This window comes from Lepus europaeus, chromosome 7 (assembly GCF_033115175.1).
Source record: "Lepus europaeus isolate LE1 chromosome 7, mLepTim1.pri, whole genome shotgun sequence".
NCBI lineage: Eukaryota > Metazoa > Chordata > Mammalia > Lagomorpha > Leporidae > Lepus > Lepus europaeus.
Genome location: NC_084833.1, coordinates 32,365,159 through 32,384,537, shown reverse-complemented (window position 1 = coordinate 32,384,537; position 19,379 = coordinate 32,365,159). Strand labels below are relative to the sequence as shown.

Here is a 19,379-nt window from a genome sequence, read left to right as displayed (position 1 = left end):
CTCAACCAGATTTGTTCTGTTTTTGCTGTTGAGTTTTTTGAGTTGCTGTTATATTCGGGATATTAATCCTTGTCAGATAAGTGGTTTGCTAATTTTTCCCCATTCTATTGGACATCTCTTTACTCTATATTGATTGTTTTCTTTGCTGTGCAAAAGCTTCTGAGTTTGATACAGTCCCATTTGTTTAGTTTTGCTTTTGTTGCTGTTGCCTTGGAAGTCTTGTCCAAGAAGTCCAAGAAGTAGAGATAGGGAAATTCTAGAAATCAAAAATTCTTATCCAGGGGCTGGCATTGTGATGTAGTAAGTTAAGCCACAGCCTGCTAGTGCTGGCATCCCATTTAGGCAACGGTTCAAGTCCTGGCTGCTCCACTTCTGATCCAGCTCTCTGCTAAGGTCTGGGAAAGCAATGGAAGATGGCCCAAATGCTTGGGTCCCTGTACCCACATGGGAGACCCGGAAGAAGCTCCTGGTTCCTGGCTTCTGATGGATCCAACTCTGGCCATTGCAGCCATCTGGGGAGTGAACCAGCAGATGGAAGACTTCTCTCTGCCTTTCTATAACTCTGCCATTCAAATAAATAAATCTTTAAAAAAAATGTTTATCCAAAAAGTCATCCCCTACACCAATGTCTCGATGTGTCTCCTCTACATTTTCTTCCAGCAACTTAACAGACTCAGCCTTAAATTTAAGTCTTCGATCCACCTAGAGTTGATTTTTGTAGACAGTGAGAGATATGGATCTAATTTCATTCTTTTATATATATACTAAAGGTCTATTTACCATAGCGCCTTTTACCCAGTACATCACATCCACCTTGCCATGAGAAAAATAAAACTGTTTGACTAACAGGCAAAGAACAAAGTTTGAAGAGACTAAACAAGCATCAGAACCAGAGTCAGATATGTAGTGATACAGTAATTAAAGACCAGGAATTTTTTAAAACTATGATTAATATGTAAGGGATTTAACTAAAAAAGTAGACAATATGCAACAGCAAATCAGTGGGACAGGTTTCTAGCCTAATGGTTAAGATGCCTGTGTCCTGCATCAGAGTACCTAGGTTTGATTCCTGGTTCTGACCCCTGAGTCCAGCTTCCTGCTAATACAGACCTATGAGGCAGCAGGCATAGCTCAAGTAACTGAGTTTCTACCACCACATGGGAAATCTAGATAGCACTCTCAATTCCTGGCTTCAGCTCCTAGCAAGACCCAACTGTTGCAAACATTTGGGGAGTGAACCACCTGGGGAGTCTCCCTCTCCCTCCTAATTAAACTAAAAAAAAAATAAAGAAAGAAAGAACATGTGGTTAATATAAGTAGAGAAATTCTAGGAATCAAAAATGCCAGAGATCTTGAATTATTTATTTGGTGGAGGATCAAGCTTGTGATCACAAAGTAAAAATGTCTTTGCAAAAATTAAAGAAAAATTAAGAAAGGAGGGAGGTGGGAGGTAGGGAAAAACATGGGGAGAGTAGGGTGGGAAGTACTATGATGTTCTTAAAGCTATATTTATGAGATACATGAAATCTGTTCCCTTTCTATTAAGTAGTTAATTTAAAAAATCCTAGAGATCAAACACTAACAATTGAAGAATGCATTTTACAGGCTCATCAGTAGACTAAACAGAGCTGAGAAAAAAATCTTTGCACTGGAGAATACAACATAAACTTCCAAAACAAAAAAAGCAAAGAGAAAAAATACTGGAAAAAATAGAATATGCAAAAACTGTGAGACAACTACACAAAGTGTAATACAGAAATAATGTGGATATCAGAAAAAGAGAAAAGAAAAAAAGCAGTATTTGAAACAATAATGACTAAGAATTTTCCCAAATTAGTGTCAGGCATTAAACCACAAATCCAGAAAGCTCAGAGAACACCAAGTTAAAACAAAATGCAAACCTAGGTATACTCTACAGTCCAGTATCTCTCATAAACAGAGATATTCAATATCTATTTTCAACCAAAAAAAAATCAGCAAATCAAACAATGCCTGAAAACAATTATATACCAGGAATGGGTTGGCTTTATCCCAAGTATACAAAGTTGCTTCATCATAAAAAATTAATTAATGTAATTCATCACATCAACAGCTCCTCGGCCAGATGGGAAAGTAAGTGGGATAGTACTGGCAACCCCCACCATTACTGCAGATCCACAGCCCTAACTACAGGAGAATTCCATAGTCCTCACAAGTTTTAAATCCAGTTTGGGAAGCTGACTGGGATCCTAGTAATTGCTTTGCTTAGGAAAAGCCTAAAGGCTTCCATAGCCTTGGCAACTCATGACTAGAGCCTAGGGAGATTACTGACGCCATAAATGAGTGTCAAATTGTTAAGTCAACAACAGGAGTCACTGTGTACTTACGTCTCATATGGGATCTGTCCTTAATGTGTTGTCCAATGTGAAGTAATGCTATTGTAATCCATAAGCTGTACTTTGGAAATTTATATTCATTAAATAAAAGTTTTAAAAAAATTTTAAAAAAATAAAATCATGTAACGTATTTTTTCACATCTACAACATAATATAACTAAAAATCAACAACTATAAACATGGACATTTTTCAGATACACTGAAACTAAAGATGCTCCTGAATGATCACTGGATCACTGAAAAAATTGAAAAGGAAATTAAATTCTAGAAACAAGTAAAAATGAAAACATAATATTTAAAAATATATGGGATAGAGCAAAAAATTATACAGAATTTTATGATAAATGCATACACCAAAAAATAGAAAGATCTCAAGTAAATAGTCTAATTGTACACCTCAAAGGCAGAGCAAAAATCAAGTCCAAAATCAGTAGAAGGCAAGAAATAATATCAGAACATAAATTAAATCAAAACTAACAATAAAAATATAAAAGATCAAGGAAATAAAAAATTGGTTATAAACCTTTAGCCAGACTAACAAAGAGAAAAATCTTAAGTTAGAGATGAAAAAGGAGACATTACAACTGACATCACAGAAATTCAAAGAATTTCATAAGAAACAACTATGAGCTGTATGCTAATAAATTAGAAAACCTAAAAAGAAAAAAAAAAGGGTAAATTTCTGAATCCATACAACCTATCAAGATTGAGCCAAGAAGATACAGAAAATCTGAATAAACCAGTAATAAATAATAAGATTGAATTAGTAATAAAAGTTTCCTTTCAAAGAAAAGTCCAGAACTTGATGGTTTTGAGGTTTTTTAATAAGCATTTTTTATAATTTTTAAAAACTTATTTCCATTCTTTATTTGTCAGAGTATGCTCTTCTGTCACTGGTTCACTCCCCAAATGTCTACAACAGCCAGGGTTGGGCCAGGCCAAAGTCAGGATCCCTGAATTCAATATGGGTCCTCCCCCATATGCGTGACAGGGACTCAAATACTTAAGCCATCACCTGCTGCCTCCCAGGTGTGGAAGCAGATATGGAACTGGGATTCAAGCCCTTTGGAATGGAATGCAAGTATCCCAACCACTGCTTAAACACTGCTACAAACACCCACGCCAGACAGGATGGCTCACAACTGAATACTACAAAACGTGTAAAGAACTAATGCTTCTAAATATATATATATATATATATATATATATATATATATATATATATATACACACACACACACACACATATACATATATATATATATATATATAAAAAGAATGAACTCCACGAAGCTCTTTTCACAAAGCCAGAATTCCTGATACCAAAACCAAAAACACAACAACAAAATCTACAGATCAATACTTTAACATAGATGCTAAAATTCTCAATAAAATAGGAGTAAACTAAATCAAATAATACATTTAAAAGATCATACACTATCATAAATAGATACAAGAATGGTTCAGCATTTACAAATCAATAAACATAATAAATCACATCAACAGAATGAAGAACAAAAAACATATGATCATCTCAATAGATGCAGAAAAAATATTTGGTAAGATTCAACATCCCTCCATTGTAAAAACTCCCAACAAATTAGGCATAGAAGGAATATAGGGCAAAATTGTAAAAGTTAGGAAAAACACACAGCCAATACCTTACTGTATAATGAAACATGTTCAGCATCTCAGATCTGGAACAAGATAAAGATGTCCACTTTTACCACTTTTTTTATTTTTTATTTTTTATTTTTTTAAAGATTTATTTATGGGGCCAGCACTGTGGCACAGTAGGTTAAGTCTCCACTCTGAGCCAGCATTCCATATGGGCACCAGTTTGAGTCCTGGATGTTCCACTTCCCATCCAGCTCCCTGCTACTGCACCTTGGAAAGCAGTGGAAGATGGCCCAATGCTTGGACCCCTGCACCCACATGGGAGATTCAGATGAAGCTCCTAGCTCCTGTCTTCGGATTAGCCCAGCTCTGGCCATTGCAGCCATTTGGGGAGTGAACTAGCAGATGGAAGACCTTTCTCTCCTTCTCTCTGTCTGTAGCTTTACCTCTCAAATAAATAAATAAAATCTTTTTTAAAAAGGGGGAAATTATTCCATGTTTATGAATTGAAAGAATATTATTAAAATGATCACACTATAAAAAGTGATCTGCAAAGTGATACAATCCCTGTCAAAATACTCATAATAATCTTTACAAAACTAAACAAAGCAATTCATAAGGAACCACAAAAGATACAAAATAGCCAAAGAGATTCTAAGCAAAGAAAGAAAGAAAGCTGGAGGCATTATAATCCCTGACATCAAAGTATGCTGCAAACCTAAAGCAATTAAAATCATAATACTGGCATAAAAACTGACAGTTAACGGAACAGAATATGGAATCCAGATATTAATACACAAACAGCCAAATGATTTTTTATCATAGTGCCAAGAATATACAATGGGGAAAGGACAGGCTCATCAAGAAATGGTGCTGAAAAGACTGGATGTACATATGTAGAAGAATAAAATTAGATTCCTATCTCTTACTATATACAAAAATCAATCGAAAATGTATCAGACTTGAAACTCCAAAATTGTTAGATGAAAACATTGGTGAAACATGAATCTTCAAGACATTAGTGTAGGCAAAGATTTTTGGGTGGTAAGACCCCAAAAGCATAGGCAACAAAAGTGAAAATAGACAAAAGGATTACCTCAAACTAAGAAGATTTTCCACAGCAAAGGAAATAATCAACAGAGTGAAGAGACAATCTACAGAATGGAAGAAAATATTAACAAACTATTCATCTGACAAGGGATTGATATCCGGAATATATAAGGAACCCAAACAATTCAACACCAAAAAAATTTAAAATAATCTGATTTAAAAATGGGCAATGAATCATCTGAACAGGTATTTTTTTAAAGAAAATACACACAACAGGTTAAGCCACCAATTGAGATGCTCACATATCATATCAGAGTGCTGGCTCAAGTCCCAGCTCCCTGCTAATGCTCCTGGGAAACAGCATTAAGTACTCAAGTCCCTTGCCAACTACATGGAGACCCAGATGAAGTTTCCGGCTTCTGGCTTTAGACAGGCCCCACCTGGCTGTTGAGGCCATTTGGGAAGTGAACCAGCGGATGGAATATCTATTTCTGTCTGGGTCTTTCCATCTTTTTATCATTCTGCCTTCAAAAAATAAATAAACCTGGCTCCTGCCATCGGATCAGCGCGGTGCGCTGGCCGCAGCGCGCCTACCGCGGCGGCCATTGGAGGGTGAACCAACGGCAAAAGGAAGACCTTTCTATCTGTCTCTCTCTCTCACTGTCCACTCTGCCTGTCTAAAAAATAAAAAAATAAAAATAAAAAATAAAAAAAAATAAAAAAATAAATAAATCTTTAATAAGTATATGAAAGCAGAATCCTTTGAGTCAAGTTGACAACACTGACCCAAATTAGTAGAAATTATTTTATTCTCAAAATTAATGAGATATCTAAACAAAACCATTCTTATTCTTTTATCTCAAGTTCAAAATATATTTTTGAAAATTGACTAGATTGCTTCTCGGCCTTTTGGCTAAGATCAAGTAAAAAGTGACTAGAATGACTGAATGACTGGAATGTAGTATTTGACTATGAAACAGAATTATTTCTATAATGAACAACTTAGCCTACAAAGAAACTGAATTCCTAACTTTGTCATTAATATTATAGCCTAACCAAGTCTAAAGTCTGAATCTCAACTGGAAACATATGGCACACATAAATTAGGACAACTTGAAAAAAGTTTGTTTGCAAAGGTGTGGACAAAATATAAAGGATCCAAGGAATGCGGCAAGTTCCAACAGCTACCAACAATGGAGCTGTCAACACCCCTAGACTCAAAAGGACAAGAAGGTTACTAGAATCCTACACGAGAGAGTAGATTAGGCTAATCTGAAAAAAACAGTGTCCTGTTGAAGGAAATACCCAGCCTAAAGGGATCTCACAAAGAGGAATGAGGGATAAATACCCAAATTCACTCTTTTCTCTCTCTGATTTTTTACCCAGGCTCTCCACTGGCCAGCTCTACAGAAAGTCAGTAGATATGGGAGCCCACTGATGTCATTTCATGATGCAGTTTCCTTCCAGGAAAAGTCTGGATCTAGAGGGACACATGGAAGGTATTTTACATACCAATCAATTAAATACAAAGTAAGTATATTTTAAATGTCACTCAGTAAAGTTTGTTTCAAAACATTTATTCAGTTCCAGTGAAAATAGGTACCTAATTCTCTCAAGGTAGGGAGTTTGTCCTAAAATGATTCAAAGTGATATTATTTGAGGTGAGGCATTGAAGGAAAGGAAATGAGAGGTCATTCTCTACAGAATACCCAAAGCCCACTTTAAAAAAAAAAAAAAAGTACTTCTTCCTCACGCATCAACTGCATTTTATCAGCTGAGAAATTTTTAGATGCAAATAACAGAAAACTGAAATGGCTGTAATGAACTGGGTGAAGTAATAATGTGGATTAATGACTCTCATAACTGGAAAGTCTAAAGGTAGGACAAGATGTAGGGTTGGTTGATTCAGGATCTCAACAATGTCATAAATGAAGAGCTATGTTATGCTACAACCAATCTGGCATTCACATTGTCAAATTCCTCCTTTTTGGCTTTGCTCATGGATGTGAGATGACTGCAACACACAGCTGGGGAAGTTACATTCTTCCTAGTTTATAATCAGAAGCTAAAATAATTTTCCATTGCTGAAACAATGGTTGTTATCCAAAGAGACATATGTTTATGGCCTTCTCTGTCAAATTAGGGCTTTAAATTGTAAACATCAAAACAAAAATTTAGATAAGGTTAGGAAGGAGAAACAGGGATACTGTTCTTCAGTAACAAATCCAGAAAAATGTTCAACGCACCCCTTCATTCATAATGCTTCAGCCATAACAGACTTTTTCTAGTTCTTCAAATATACTAATAAACACTTTCCTACTTCAAGACTTTTGAACATGCTATTCTCCTCCCCTGAAACATTACTCCCCTCCCTCCTCCACCCTTTTATCCCCAATCTAATGGAGTCACTTTATAATAATGTCATCACATCCTTTATCTTCAGATCACTTAAAAATTTGTCAATTATTTGATCCGTGTAATTATCTTATACCTAACTCCTCCATTAGACTGTAAACTTCATAAAAGTTGGAATACTTTTTATTTTCTGCATAGCTATATCCTAAGTATCACTGATACATAAAAGTAACTCAATAAATATTGGATGAATGAATAATGAAGTTTGCATACAGTGAATACTTAATAGTTATCCATATCAGGATAAAAATGCATGCTACTGTTCACAAGTCAAAGACATAACATTTTGAATGGATTGGGACAAACTGATTCATTATATTAGTACAGTCATAATTCAAAATTTATGAATCAGTATTAAAACATTCTTTATCCTTTTGCCAAAGAAGTACCCAACTGCTTCTAGTACTATTCCATAAAACTATATAGACTTTTACTTTGTAGTGTAGAATACATCAATCATACCTTTTTTAAACTGCATATTTCAGACTCCTGTTTTTTATTTAAAGCTGAAAGTCTTTTATTTACTTGTATTGCTTCCTGTACTGCAAAATGAAAGATACTTAAGAAAACATTATATTCACTATACATTTAAAAGCAAGTATCACTAATGTGAACTGGGAAAATAGTCCCAACGCAATGCACATGGTTACATTTAATTTAGTATTCATTAAACTACCATTTATTTTATTACCAGTATCAGATAAATTCAATTTAATCATGATAAATAAAGTCTATTTAAATATTCCCCACTGAATTAAGAAAGTTTAAATAAGATAGTACTTACCATTTTGTTCCAACTTTTCATGATTCTCCTTTACCAATCCAAATTGACCTGTTATTGCAGTATAGTATTTCTCAATTTCATTCAGTTGCTTATGATAATCTTCTTTAGCCAAAAGATGTAACTGAACCTTTTGTTCCTATTTTGGAGAGTAATTGTAAATATTATACATGTAACATACACAAAAAACATATAAAAAGTATAAAAAGCATATTGTGGAAAACTGTTGCTAATAATGTCCCATAAATAAATGTCAACAGAAAGTATTCTATGAGTATACTATAGGGAAGAAATGTTAGGAGATACTTCTAAAACCACATAATACTAAAGCAAACATTTTTTTCCCCTGCAACAAAATAATCACTTCAGGTTATGTGTCCCTTGTTTATAATATCTTTTTTCAAAAATAAACTTGATATTTCATTTCATTTTTTTTTAAAGATTTATTTATTTATTTGAAAGGCAGAGCTGCAGACAGGCAGAGGCAGAGGCAGAGAAAGAGAAGTCTTCCATCCCCAGGCTCACTCTCTAAATGGCCACCACAGCTGGAGCTGGGCCCATCCAAAGCCAGGAGCCAGGAGCTACTTCTGGGTCTCCTGTGTGGATGCAGGGGCCCAAGGAGTTGGGCCATCTTCTACTGATTTCCCAGGCCATAACAGAAAGCTGGATCAGAATAGGAGCAGCCGGGACTAGAACCAGCACCCATGTGGGATGCTGACACTGCAGGCAGTGACTTAACCTGCTAAGCGACAGTGCCAACCCGTGCTATTTAATTTATGAAAGATCAATCAAGGGTCAGCATTGTAGTGTAGCAGGTAAAGCCACACTTGGCAGTGCCAACATTCCATAATCCAGCTTCCTGCTAATGCACCTGGAAAAGCAATGAAGAATGGCCCAAGTGCTTGGGCCCCTGCACCCAAGTGAGAGACCTGGAAAAAGCTCCAGGATCCTGGCTTTGGCCTCGCCCAGGCCTGACCACTGCAACCATATAAAGATCAATTAGTCTGGCACTAAACATAGTGTGGGGGAAATTAAAGCAATAGTGTTAGTAATCTAGGAAATAATTTTTTTGTTTCTGTACATTATTGGAATAATCAGGTTCCAACTATGTATTTTGACTCTTTGTCCTTTTAGTTTGCTAGCATACTTTTGATATGCATGATCAACTCACAGATAATTTTTCTGAGATTAAATTTAATAAATATAGTTCCTTTTCATTGCATTAAAAAATGAAATGACAAGACCAATATCTCACAGTCACAGCGATGCAATAAACTACTTAATCTGGAGACATCATTAGTAAACATTAGACCTCCAATGCTTGCGGCCTAAGGAGCTACCTTTGCCATACTGCACACTATAATTTTAATGCTTAAAAAGAAATATGTTAATAGAATCCATAACATTTTTTAAAGATTTCTTTCTTTTTTTTTAATTTATTTATTTTTTTGACAGGCAGAGTGGACAGTGAGAGAGAGACAGAGAGAGAAAGGTCTTCCTTTGCCGTTGGTTCACCCTCCAATGGCCGCCGTGGCCGGCGTGCTGCGGCCAGCCCACCACGCTGATCCGAAGCCAGGAGCCAGGTGCTTCTCCCAGTCTCCCATGGGGTGCAGGACCCAAGCACTTGGGCCATCCTCCACTGCACTCCCGGGCCACAGCAGAGAGCTGGCCTGGAAGAGGGGCAACCGGGACAGAATCCGGCACCCCGACCGGGACTAGAACCCGGTGTGCCGGCGCCACAAGGCGGAGGATTAGCCTGTTGAGCCACGGCACCGGCCTAGAATCCATAACATTTTAAAAGTTTAACCCACACTCAATATTAGCAGAGTCACTGACTCACTTTAAAACTTTCATCTATTTTTTTTCAACTATCCTTAGCTCCCATAATGACCAATGCTAAACAAAGAACAGAGTAGATCCATCAACTGGCACTCCATATTGTTTTCTAAATGAATTATTATTGTCATATAGAGTTCCTACAGCGGAAATCTGTTTGATTTCCCTACCATACATTTCACTTATCCAACTGCACTACAGTTTACTTCATTAAAAATATTCCTTCTTGGCCGGCGCCGTGGCTTAACAGGCTAATCCTCCGCCTTGCGTCACCGGCACACCAGGTTCTAGTCCTGGTTGGGGCACCGGATTCTATCCTGGTTGTCCCTCTTCCAGGCCAGCTCTCTGCTATGGCCTGGAAGGCAGTGGAGAATGGCTCAAGTCCTTGGGCCCTGCACCCGCATGGGAGACCAGGAGAAGCACCTGGCTCCTGGTTTCGGATCAGCACGATGCGCCGGCTGCAGCGGCCATTGGAGGGTGAACCAACGGCAAAAAGGAAGACCTTTCTCTCTGTCTCTCTCTCTCACTATCCACTCTGCCTGTCAAAAAAAAAAAAAATTCCTTCTTATGGCCGGCACCGTGGCATAGCAGGTAGAGCCACAGCCAATGATGCTGGCATCTCATGGGGCACCAGTTCAAGTCCCAGCTGCTCCACTTCTGATCCAGCTCCCTGTTAAATACCTTGGAACAGCGGAGATGGCCCAACCACTTGGGCCTCCACATCCATGTGGGAGATCTGGGAAAAAACCCTAGTTCCAGGCTTTGGACTGGTCCAGCTCCAGCCATTGCGGCCATTTGGGAAGTGAACCAGCAAATGGTAAATCTTGCTCTCTCTCTCTCTCACTCTCTCTGTAACTCTGCCTTTCAAATAAATAAATTTAAAAATATTTATTTATTTATTTGAAAGTCAGAATTACACAGAGAGAGGAGAGTCAGAGAGAGAGAGAGAAGTCTTCCATCTGATGGTTCAGTCCCCAGTTGGCCGCTACGGCCGGAGCTGTGCCGATCTGAAGCCGATCCAAGCCGATCCAAGCTATGTCGATCTGAGCTTCTTCCAGGTCTCCCATGTGGGTGCAAGGGCCCAAGGACTTGGGACATCTTCTACTGCTTTCCCAGGCCATAGCAGAGAGCTGGATCGGAAAAGGAGCACCCAGGACTAGAACTGGCACCCATATGGGATGCTGGCACTTCAGGCCAGGGCGTTAACCTGTTGCACAACAATAAACAAACCTTTTATTTTATTTTATTTTATTTATTTACTTATTTATTTTTTTGACAGGCAGAGTGGACAGTGAGAGAGAAAGAGACAAAGAGAAAGGTCTTCCTTTTGGCCGTTGGTTCACCCTCCAATGGCCGCCGTGGCTGGCGTGCTGCGGCCGGCGCACCACGCTGATCCGAAGCCAGGAACCAGGTGCTTATCCTGGTCACCCATGTGGGTGCAGGGCCCAAGTACTTGGGCCATCCTCCACTGCACTCCCTGGCCACAGCAGAGAGCTGGCCTGGAAGAGGGGCTACTGGGACAGAATCCGGCGCCCCGACCGGGACTAGAACCCGCTGTGCCAGCGCCGCAAGGCAGAGGATTAGCCTAGTGAGCCACGGCACCGGCCCAACAAACCTTTTTTTAAAAAAAACAAACAAAAAAAATACTCTTTCCAGAGGGCCAGCATTGTATTATAGTGGGTTAAGCTTCTGCCCGCAGCACCAGCATCCCATATGGGCACCAGTTCCTTGCTATTAAGCCTGGCTTCTGGATTCCACCTGACCCAGTCCCAACTGGACCATTGTAGCCATGTGGGGAATGAACCAGCAAATGGAAGACCTCTCTCCCTCCCTAATTTTTTGAAATAAAAAAGAAATACTTCTTCATTGTATTCTCATAGGACTAAAACTCCAGAGAACCTACTTTCCCTACATATAGCCCAAAATAAGACAATTTCTATCATGGAATTTGAATTTTGAGCAAAGTTCAGTTTAGTCATATACTGGTTTATACACGCTAGAATTCACTCTGGTCTCTGTTCATTCCCAAATTCATCCTTCACTCTCTAATCAATGGAGAATACCTCTACTAAATTTCCTTTTGTGTAAGTTAACTACAGTCATTTTATATTGCTTAAAAGCAAACTATAGGCAAGACAGCACAGTAGTCAAAAAGCAGTCTGACTAATCCTGTCTCTGAGATCACACTCACTGTGACCTTAGGCAAACTGCCTACCCTATTTTTAGAATGAAGATTATGAGAATGGCTCCCTCACAGGGTTGCTGGAAGGATAAAATAAATTCAAACCTAAGCAATAAGAATAAAATCCATCACATAACTATCACAAAATAATTTATTATTATTCTTTAACAGATAAAAGTATCTTCAATACTTTTAATTAACTTCAATTTAGAATAGGAGAAGCTTTCTCTAATATTAACAGAGCACACATTACAATTTAAGCTGTACCTAACTATATTATCCTGGCAAGTCAGGTAGTGTTCACATTTCCAAAGTTAATTTCTAATGATTTTTAAGCAAAATGATAACATAATTGATAATGATTATGATAGATGAAAGTTTCTGTGAGATTTGCAAATTCATTTAGTCATTTTTATTAATTGTGTAACATTTATAAATGTAAACAAGATTACAAATAGGATTAGCTCCAGAGATCTTATACCTACATGGGTAATTACTATTGTCTTTAACAGTGAATAATAATGAGCCATATTCCTTTTTAAAAATCATTCAATTCTTCATCTAGAGAATATACTCTCTCAACAAATGTATATAAACCTAAAATGATCCCACTGAAAATAGGTTTAATGGAATTTTTTCAATTCAAGGAATTTTTAAATTTTTTGTTTCAAATAAATATTTACATAGTCTTTTTGACAACATCTACTACAAATTAATATATGACCCCACAAAAGCATTTTTAATCTCTAAGCTAAAAAGTAACGATAAAATAGGCAGGCAAAGCCAGTAAAGATTAACAATCCTGTTAAGTAAAACTGCAAAAGAAATCAAAGAGATTTTATAATTATTCTCCATGCATAGAGCTCTATGTACATTTGAGTAATCTGTGATATACCCTATTCCAAGATCCTTTGCTTGAGGGCAAAATTGAATTCAGTGCAAACAAAGCTTGATTTGTTTGCATGACATAATTTTTATTTCAAATACATTAGCCTGTTCAATGGCCATAATGGCCATGATGCATACTATAGTAAGACGTCCAAGTCACATGATCACTTACAGTCATTAACCCAAGGAAGCCTATATGAACCTAGCTGGCTACCTTCTTTTGATATTGAGATGAAGAGGTCAGTTGTCAAGTTTTTCACCAATTGTGGCACTGTCAATGAATGGTTTAAATTCTTCGAGAAGCAACAGAAAGTGATGGGTAATAACTGCCTGAGAGATCTAAGAACATGTTAAAGAACTATACAAATAAATTGATATAACATTAAAACTTCAGTATTACATGTTAAATGAAATATGCCAAATACAGAAGGATGAGTACCACGTGATTTCACTCATATGTGGAATCTAAAAAAAAGTGGTTCTCATGTAAGTTAAAATTATAATGATGGGGCCAGTGCGGTGGCACAGCAGGTTAAAGTCCTAGTCCGCAGCGCTGGCATACCATATGGTCCCAGGTTCAAGTCCCTGCTGCTCCTCTTCCGATCCAGCTTTCTGCTATGGCCTGGGAAAGCCGCAGAAGATGGCCCAAGTGCTTGGGCCCCTGCACCTGCGTGGGAGATCTGGCAGAAGCTCCTGGCTCCGGAACAGCTCTGCTCTGTTGCAGTCATTTGGGGAGTGAACCAGTGGAATGAAAGACCTCTCCAACTCTGGCTCTAACTCTCTCTGTAACTCTTTCAAATAAATAAAATAATTCTTTTTTTAAAAAGTATAATGATGATTATCAGAGACTGGGGAGAATAATGAGGAAAAGGATATAGAGAGGTTGCTTAACGAGTACCAAGTTATACTTAGGAGTAGAAGTTCTAGTATTCCATTACACAATAGATATCTAAATAAAAGGTACTGTATACTTCTCTATTTAAAAAAAGAAAAGAGTTCTAATGTTTTCACCATAAAGTAATGTTAAATGCTTAAGGAAATAATTAGGTCTACTCCAATTGTACATTATTTTCAATGTATACACATACCAAAACATCACATAGTATTCCATAAACATGTATAATTTTTACGTGTCATTTAAAAATGTTTTAAATGTTTAAACTTTAATATAGCATATTATACATAACAGTAAATAAAGATTAGCTTCTTGATATGATTAAGAAATATTTAAGCACATACTGTTTTCGTTCTTTTTACATCTATGAAGTGATTCAAATTACTTTTTTTTTTTTTACACAATTTTACTACTAAATGCAAAGACTTAATAGGGAAATAATACCAAGATTCACTGCTCTCTACATATATGTGTACCTCATTTTGAACAAATCTGGTCTATGAAAATCAAGATTAGAGAAAAAAGGACACACATAACCGTGTGTGTGTGTGTATGTGCAGCTTTAAGGCCTACTTTAACACCAGCATTCAAAGTAGGAATAATTTAAAAATAGTATTTACACACAAGTGTTTAAAAATACATTTACCAACAAAATGCATAAATGCACATTTCCCCCTTTTCTATTTAGGGACATTACTTTGCAAATTTCTAGAGGTAAAATTAATTTCTCTTAAAATAATTAGTTTATGAGTAAATTTCAGAGGGAAAGATCAAAGTCCAAAAATAAACATTATTTACAATTTCACAACTTACCTTTTAACTTTTTCAATATGACACAAAATTGAATAATGGAGTTGTAAAATTCAAAGTTTTAAAAATCTATGACATCTTTCTTAAGATATCTTCACCTTTTTAGTAAAAAACAAAAAATAGGTATAAACTACCTAAAAAACCTAAAGTTACTGGGCAGGCATTTGGCACATCAGTTAAGATGACACTTGAGTCACCTGCATCCTGTGATTCTTGGTTGGAATCAGAGTTCCTCTTCTGATCCAGCTTCCTGCTAATGAGCACCTGGGAAGCAGCAGGTGATGAGTCAAGTACTTGGGTCCCTGCCACCCATGTCAGAGACCTACTCTGAACTCCAGGCTCCTGGCTTCAGGCCAGTTCAGACCTAATTGTTAAAAGTATATGGGCAGTGAGCCGGCGCCGTGGCTCACTAGGCTAATCCTCCGCCTTGCGGCGCCGGCACACCGGGTTCTAGTCCTGGTCGGGGCGCCGGATTCTATCCCGGTTGCCCCTCTTCCAGGCCAGCTCTCTGCTGTGGCCGGGAGTGCAGTGGAGGATGGCCCAAGTGCTTGGGCCCTGCACCCCATGGGAGACTGGGAGAAGCACCTGGCTCCTGCCATCGGATCAGTGCAGTGCGCCGGCCGCAGCGTGCCTACCGCGGCGGCCATTGGAGGGTGAACCAACGGCAAAGGAAGACTTTTCTCTCTGTCTCTCTCTCTCACTGTCCACTCTGCCTGTCAAAAAAAATAAATAAATAAAAATAAATAAATAAATAAATAAAAATATATGGGCAGTAGATGGAAGTTCTAACAGTGTCTCTCTCTTTCAAATAAAACAAAAATAAATAAAAATTCAGACAGAAACAATTTACCCAACTTAGCTCAAGATTTTTAAAAACTTGCAAAACCAATCTAAAGTTACATAGCTAATGTATGTGAATATATATATATTCTCTCTCTCTCTCTCTCACACACAAACACACACACACACACACATATAAAATCATGAAACTACTTCCAGACAAGTCTTCAATCTGAAAAACATTCCACTCTGAAAGAAAATACGTAGTTGTTCCCAGCCATATCAAAACCTTCTGGGGCCAACGCTATGGTGTAGCAGGTAAAGCCGCTGCCTGAAGTGTTGGTATCCCATATGGGCGCCAGTTTGAGTACCAGCTGCTCCATTTCCAATCCAGCTCCTTGCTATTATGACTGTGAAAGGAGTGGAGGATGACCGGAATGCTTGAGCCCCTGCACCTGCATGAAGACCTGGAGGAAGCTCCTGGCTCCTGACTTTGGATAAGTGCAACTCTGGCTGTTGCAGCCATCTGGGGAGTGAACTAGCAGATAGAAGACACCCCTCTCTCTCTCTGCCTCTGCCTCTCTGTAACTGTACCTTTCAAATAAATAATCTTTACAAAAAAAAAAAACCTTCTGTATTGAAACTCTGATTCAACAAAGAAAAAAAAGTCTTATAAGTCTTTTCTTTAAAGGAAAGTAATAACAGAAAAAATAAAAACAAAAGTAGAAATGAAACACTACTTTAAATATAGTTGATAAGTTTTTACTTTATTCATTAAGCTGTTTTAGCTACTCAGTTATACAACACAGTTGCTATAAATCCAATTATACAACACAGGCATTTATATGGTAGCCACTGAATACAACAGGAAAGATTTTCATCAATGACCAATCACAATTATGGTTAATTTAATTATCTAAAGTAAAGCATCTTTAACATGTTTTACTGCGTCCTTTTTATGGGTAATGACTGATTTTTTTTTCCCTAAGGAGATGTTTCGGTGTTTTAGAAATAAACAAATCTTTTTCCCCAGTTTACCTAGGGATATATCACCAATTCTATACAAAACCAGCTTATTGAATTCCTAGAAGACTGAAACTGACTAGTTATTAACAACTCAGTTATACAAGATCATGAAATTCTTTAAAAGCTTCTTCATATTATTATTTATTTTTTTTTTTTTGACAGGCAGAGTGGATAGTGAGAGAGAGAGAAAGAGAAAGGTCTTCCTTTGCCGTTGGTTCACCCTCCAATGGCCGCTGCAGCCGGCGCATCGTGCTGATCCGAAACCAGGAGCCAGGTGCTTCTCCTGGTCTCCCTTGCGGGTGCAGGGCCCAAGGACTTGAGCCATCCTCCACTGCCTTCCCGGGTCATAGCAGAGAGCTGGCCTGGAAGAGGGGCAACCGGGATAGAATCCGGCACCCCAACCGGGATTAGAACCCGGTGTGCCAGCACCGCAAGGCGAAGGATTAGCCTGTTAAGCCACGATGCCAGCCTATTATTGTGTTTTAAAAAAAACTATTTCTTTCAGGATATTTAATTTTATTGCTCCCCAAATTCTGCCTTGACACCACTATAGGAACTGTCTTGTTTTTAGTCTTGCCCATAGAGTCAAATAACAAAAAAAGAATAATGTACTGCTTTAAATAAGATTAAATGAATTACTGAATGCAGTGAAGGCCTTAGAATACAGAAAGGTCATTTGAATAAAATAATAACTATAATAATGTAAGATAAATGTAAGAAAGTTTAGAAAAACATTTTTTAACTTTTAAATCAAAAATATAAATAGTACACTACAGTGGACATTAAGAATAATATGTCAGTATAAAAATGTACATGTCAATATATGAAATTATGATAATGCTTTGAACTGTCAAAAACACTTACTGAAACTCAAATATCAATTTAGTAGGTTAAGAGGTTGTAATTCACAATAACAAAAGGCTCAGAAGTGACAAAAAACTAGGATATTACATGTTTTCACTTTTTTTAAAGATTACAAGTCTTTTAAAGTAGAATAAAATAAAACACATTTTATGTTGCCTTTGATCTTTAACTTGTAGCCTTATTTCTCAGGCCAAAGGGCGCATTATTCAATTTCACTATATTTTGTGTAAAATCACTGTAGCGTTGAAGATGACTTTCAGTACAAATGTCATGGTACTTAAAGCTAAACTGAGATCTAGTTTTTCAGCTTCTCAATTAAAATTACAGTTTAAAATAGTCTGACAACATTATCTTTATTCTTTCCAGTTCAACAGCAACAGAATTTTCACATCTTATTCAATCAAGCTTGGCATTCTATGTACGCTTCTTTCATTTTCTAAAACACCAAAACAATTTCAGGAAGCAAAATACTTTATATTTTTATATTTACTGTCACAGTGATTTCTCATTTTTATATATAAAAGTCAAACTCAAAAATTAATTTTACTTTACAGTCTGCAGCAAAGAATGAAGACTGAGGAGCTTAAGTACATCCAAGAAACCCTCTAAAGATTTAAATGGATATGGGAGAATTTTGCTCCATCAAAAATACAAAAAAAAATACCCTTCTGAATCAAATAAGGATAGAAAGAGAGAATATCAAAGTAATATTCTATAAAATGTTATTATATAAACCCAGAACTATTAATTTTAATATAAGAGAATACACAGCAAATAAATACTTCACTAATAAAGAACAAATATCATATCCAAAATATGACTTCTATTTCAATATTTCAGGCTATAACTAATAAGAACATCATTTAAAAATAGGTTTTAGAGTTTTGTAATTTGTTTTTAATATAAGATCCTTACCAATACTTTATTAACTATGTGAAAATTATTTTATAAAATATAAGCACTATGTAATCTGGAAATATATTTGTGAAATAATTCATTAAAGCCATATTGTATTTAAAGTTATAAGTCAGGCCTTAAAGATGATAAAAATATCCAGTTTCAACTATTCCTATTTTTTTTTATTTCACACTTATATTCATGAAAATACTAGGCACCCATGTACTAATATAGATGGGGAGAATATATACTGTGTAATTTCCTTACCATTTCACTCACTTTCTTCTGTAAAGAATATTTAGAAACCTTGAAAAAATGTGAAAGAAAAAAATTATTAAGATTCTTTACTAGAAATTAAGATTACATGCTATAAAATGTGGCCTTGGCTGTCAATGCATCACTTTTTAGGGATTTTCTTCAAAATTTTATTTACAACTCTTGTCCTTATAACAAAAGCAAAACATTCACACACTTACTCAAAACCTATTTTGAGAACCTACTATATTAGACTAGCTATATCCCAGGTTCCTGGGATGCAGTAGTAAATACAACAAAGTCTTGGTCCTTCAGAATTTTCTTTCTAATTCAGGATAGTGGTAGTCCAGGCCAGTTGCTAGTCCATATAAGTACTTCATTGAAGAACATAAAAATAAAAACTGTTTTAAAGAAACAAATCATTTCAAAACCCAGAGATTAACAGTCATAAACACTTTAGTTCTTCCAGCTCATTTGCTGAGGTTTTATATACTTATAAAATAGAGCCAGTGGGAAGTGATAAGAATAAATATACTATTTTGTAGCCAATTCTTAATATAAAAGAAAAACATTTTGAATCTTAATGAAAAATGGGATGGGAGAGGGAGTAGGTAGTGGGACGGTTTGGGTGTGGGAGGGCTTGTATAGAGGGAAGAACCGCTATAATCGAAAAGCTGTACTTAAGAAATTTATATTTATTAAATAAAA

General features: G+C 36.7%; 1 protein-coding gene across 1 annotated transcript in view; it reads right to left on the bottom strand.

The window, feature by feature from the left end:
* The window catches only part of CCDC73 (coiled-coil domain containing 73), a 142,819-nt gene that overhangs the window by 60,481 nt on the left and 62,959 nt on the right, over positions 1 to 19,379 (bottom strand). Inside the window, exons 6-8 of the mRNA XM_062196348.1 lie at positions 18,684 to 18,722; positions 8,242 to 8,377; positions 7,920 to 7,999 (exon numbers count right to left, since the gene is read on the bottom strand). Of these exons, the coding sequence (XP_062052332.1) occupies positions 7,920 to 7,999; positions 8,242 to 8,377; positions 18,684 to 18,722 (255 nt within the window). The remainder of the gene's footprint in view (positions 1 to 7,919; positions 8,000 to 8,241; positions 8,378 to 18,683; positions 18,723 to 19,379) is intronic.